The 3,624-nt window shown below is 37.3% G+C and overlaps 1 protein-coding gene across 1 annotated transcript; it reads left to right on the top strand.

Annotated features, from left to right (window-relative positions):
- Positions 1-648: 648 nt before the first annotated feature.
- On the top strand, positions 649-1,383 carry LOC110888791. The gene has a single exon (XM_022136298.1). It carries the CDS (start codon positions 649-651, stop codon positions 1,381-1,383), a length of 735 nt encoding a protein of 244 aa, XP_021991990.1.
- The last annotated feature ends 2,241 nt before the right edge of the window (positions 1,384-3,624 follow it).

The following is a 3,624-nucleotide window of genomic DNA, read 5'->3' as shown; positions in this document are numbered from 1 at the left end:
AGTGGGTTCGAACATGGGCTTGGTAAAAAACTGGAAACCGATAATAGATAGATTTGGTGATAAACTCTCGATATGGAAAGCTCGTACACTATCTTTTGGGGGAAGAGTGACACTTATAGAAGCCGTCTTAGGGAATCTTCCATCCTACTACCTATCTCTTTTTTCCGCACCGTCCCTTGTGTTGAAACGTCTTGAAGGCATACGTCGTAAATTCCTATGGGGTGGCTGTACAGATAAAAATAAAATTTGTTGGGCTCCGTGGCATAAAGTCGTAGCTCCAAAAAATAGCGGGGGTATGGGGATTGGTAGTTTGGACTCTCTGAATAAATCCCTTATGATTAAATGGGCCGTTTGGTTTAAGAATGAGCCTACCTCATTATGGGCTTCGGTTATATCAGCAATTCATGGTGGAGGGCGTTGTCTGTCTTACATCCCTTTGAAGACCTCCATAGGCGGTGCATGGAAGTCAATCGTTAAGATGGGCCGATTCTCACCAAATCAACCGATCAAAGTGCAGGAAAGACTTACACCAATAATTGGTATAGGGACAAAGAATCGTTTTGGTTGGATAATTGGGCGGCTGAGGTACCTCTGCGGGTTCTATTCCCTAACTTGTTCGCAATTGAAACCGAGAAACAATGCAAAGTAATGGATCGTTACACCTCCAACCAAGGAAAAGTGGTATGGTTTTGGGGCAGTGAGAATACACTTAGCAGCAATGACCTGGAAATTGAATGGGGGGAATGCTTGGCTATGATAGAGAAGGTCAATATACAGTTGAAGTCTGACATTTGGCTTTGGAAGACAGGTGCAGAGGCAGAAGAATTTATGGTCAGTAAGCTTAGATCGGAGTTGGATCGCATCGACACTATGAACGAGACAAGAGTTATCAAATGGCTACACTGGATCCCGAAGAAAGTAAACTGTTTCCTTTGGAGGTTGGTTCTTGACCGATTAACAACAAGAGAAGCCCTACAATTGAGACATATTCCACTCACTTCCATTAGCTGCCCTTTCTGCAACAATGCGGTGGAATCGGTAAATCACTTATTGGTATCTTGTGACTTGGCCCAACAGATTTGGACTGTGATATTCCAGTGGACGAAATTGTCCCTACCAAGGTACACTCTAAGTGTTGTGCAATTACTTGAACTCATCCTCTCGCATAAATGTAATAAGATCAAGAAAAGAAGTTTATATGTGGTCGTGGCGGCAACTTGCTGGAAAATATGGCTGACAAGGAACGACATCATCTTCAAGCAAAAGTCAACATCGGTGTCGAAAATGATAGCTGACATCAAAGCGGTTTCGTTTACATGGATCAACAACCGAGCCGGACTCTCGGACCTTGGATGGGATAATTGGAGGTCTTTTAATTTTTAAAAAAGAATATGTAATAGGCGTTAGTTTTTGTACTTTTCCTTCTGTTTGTATTGTTCCTTGAGCACCTTGCTTAAGTCTTTTATAAAATTTCCGCCTTTTTCAAAAAAAAAAAGTAAATGAATTTAAATGATACACACATTTGATGCATTAATCCTTTAAAAACTTTAAGATATGTGTCTTTTCACCTTTATTCCCATTGTGTTCAAAATAATTTGCTGAACAAGTGTCTTAAAAAGCAAATAAAACATTTAACAAACACTAGCTGTTTTGTAACGTACCCTGATTTTCTAAACAAAATTGTTTCTTCTATAGAAAAATAACACCCATAACGACTTACAATAGGGGTGAGCAAAAGGAAAAACCCGACCCTACCCGACCATTACCTAACCCGACCTGACCCGAGAACCGATCAAACATAAAATACAGAACCGATTCACTACCCTAAATATAGGGTCGGTTCCGGTCCATAGGTCAAAGTCGGGTTTCACCATAAAAAGAACAGAGAACCGACCCGACCCGATTTTATATGAAAAATTGGAACCGATCTAAATACCTAGGTACTTTGGTTCGGGTCGGGTTGAGTATTTTTCGATTCGGTTCTTGGTTATTTTCGGTCCGGACCTAAACTTTCTCACCCCTAACTTACAATACATATCTTTAATTTTCTTCTATAAAAATAAAATAAATTAGCGTGTGGGGTCATCCGTCACATTAGGTAGATGTGTATGTATTAATTCCTCCTATAATAAATAAATACACCATCATGTTTGGAAACACATTCCACATCCATCTCTTTGTTTTACAATGTCTAGTGGTGAACGGGTGGTGGCAATGGCTGTGGTGGCGGTGGTGGTGGTGGTGGCAGCGGCTGTGGTGGCGGTGGTGGCGGTGGTGGTGGCAGTGGAGTGGTGATGGTGGTAGGGCTAGTGGTGGTGGTGTTTTTATATTATATATTTTATAATTATATTAATATTTATACATTTTACTTAAATGGTCCTTTATGTTACGAATTTATACAATCAGTCTTTATTTACAAACCGACTTAACCGGGTTATGATTTTTGGACTGAAATGGCACCTTTCTAGAACGTCGGGGAGGAAAATAGCGCATTTTTGAAAAATGGACTGAAATGGCCAAAGTGACCAAACCATAGGGACGAAAATGGCAGTTAACTCAATAATATACAAATCAAATGTTTTGAGAATATTGAAAGCATTTTTATATTGTAGACGCATAGAGTGAGAAACTTAAATAGTACAGGGACTAGTTTGGTAATTTGCTCTTAGTTATAGGCCCCACCATAAACACTAAACAACGACTTGAGCTATTGATAGTCAAAGTCTTGCATGTTGGGAAGTAACCTTCTAGAGATGATGAGATCATGAGTCTAAGTCCTACTAAGAGCATTCACATCCATTCAAGGAATCAAATGATGTTTTTAAAATATAAAGAGTATAAAAAGTTGTTGTAAGTAAAGGAGAAAGAAAATGTTACTGTTCATCTGTATATTTGAGGGACATTGTTCACTCCCTATAATTTTTTAATATATTTTGAAAGTGGTTGTGAGTGGAGAAGAGGGAAAAATATAATGAAAAAGGTATAAAAATATTATTTAATTAAAACGGATAGAGAAAATTTAGTGTAATTTAGGGTAAAAATATGGTGGGATGGATGTGAATGCTCTAAATGCTCTTAAACCTTTTCTATTTTTACAATTTTAAATTTTTGTCATCACGTATTAACTTCAATTTAGATATCATTATATGAATCTTATCACAAACTAAACTAAACTAAATTGTTTTGTGTTGTAAAGTATATTTTGCGTCTGGTTAGGGTCTCGATGTATGATGCATATAAGAAAAGTAGAAAACGACCATGAGTACAAACTGATTATAAGTGGTAAGTTATTACTAAAAGTTGGTGATAATTATAGTCGGCAACAACTTAACTCATAACTTGCAAATTATATCGATAGTAACTGATCATTGACAAATGATCGCTAATAGTACGTTGCTACTGAATATCGACGAGTAGTAACACTATTTTGTGGCCATAATGTTTTGAATGAGATTATTGAGCATATAAAATTCCGGTGTTACAATATTCTACTACTATTTTTTAAATTATATACAAATCGATGAGTAGTAATACGTTTTTATCAAAATCATAAAAAAGTCATATGATACACCCTTTCACTCTATCTCCCTTTATATATACGTAGATATACACAGAGAGGAATGG

This window comes from Helianthus annuus, chromosome 11, assembly GCF_002127325.2.
Source record: "Helianthus annuus cultivar XRQ/B chromosome 11, HanXRQr2.0-SUNRISE, whole genome shotgun sequence".
In the NCBI taxonomy this organism is placed as follows: domain Eukaryota; kingdom Viridiplantae; phylum Streptophyta; class Magnoliopsida; order Asterales; family Asteraceae; genus Helianthus; species Helianthus annuus.
This window is presented reverse-complemented; position numbering and strand designations above follow the sequence as displayed.

Coding starts and splice junctions, on each gene's coding strand:
- LOC110888791 (XM_022136298.1), top strand. CDS start 649: ATGGATCGTTACACCTCCAACCAAGGAAAAGTGGTATGGTTTTGGGGC.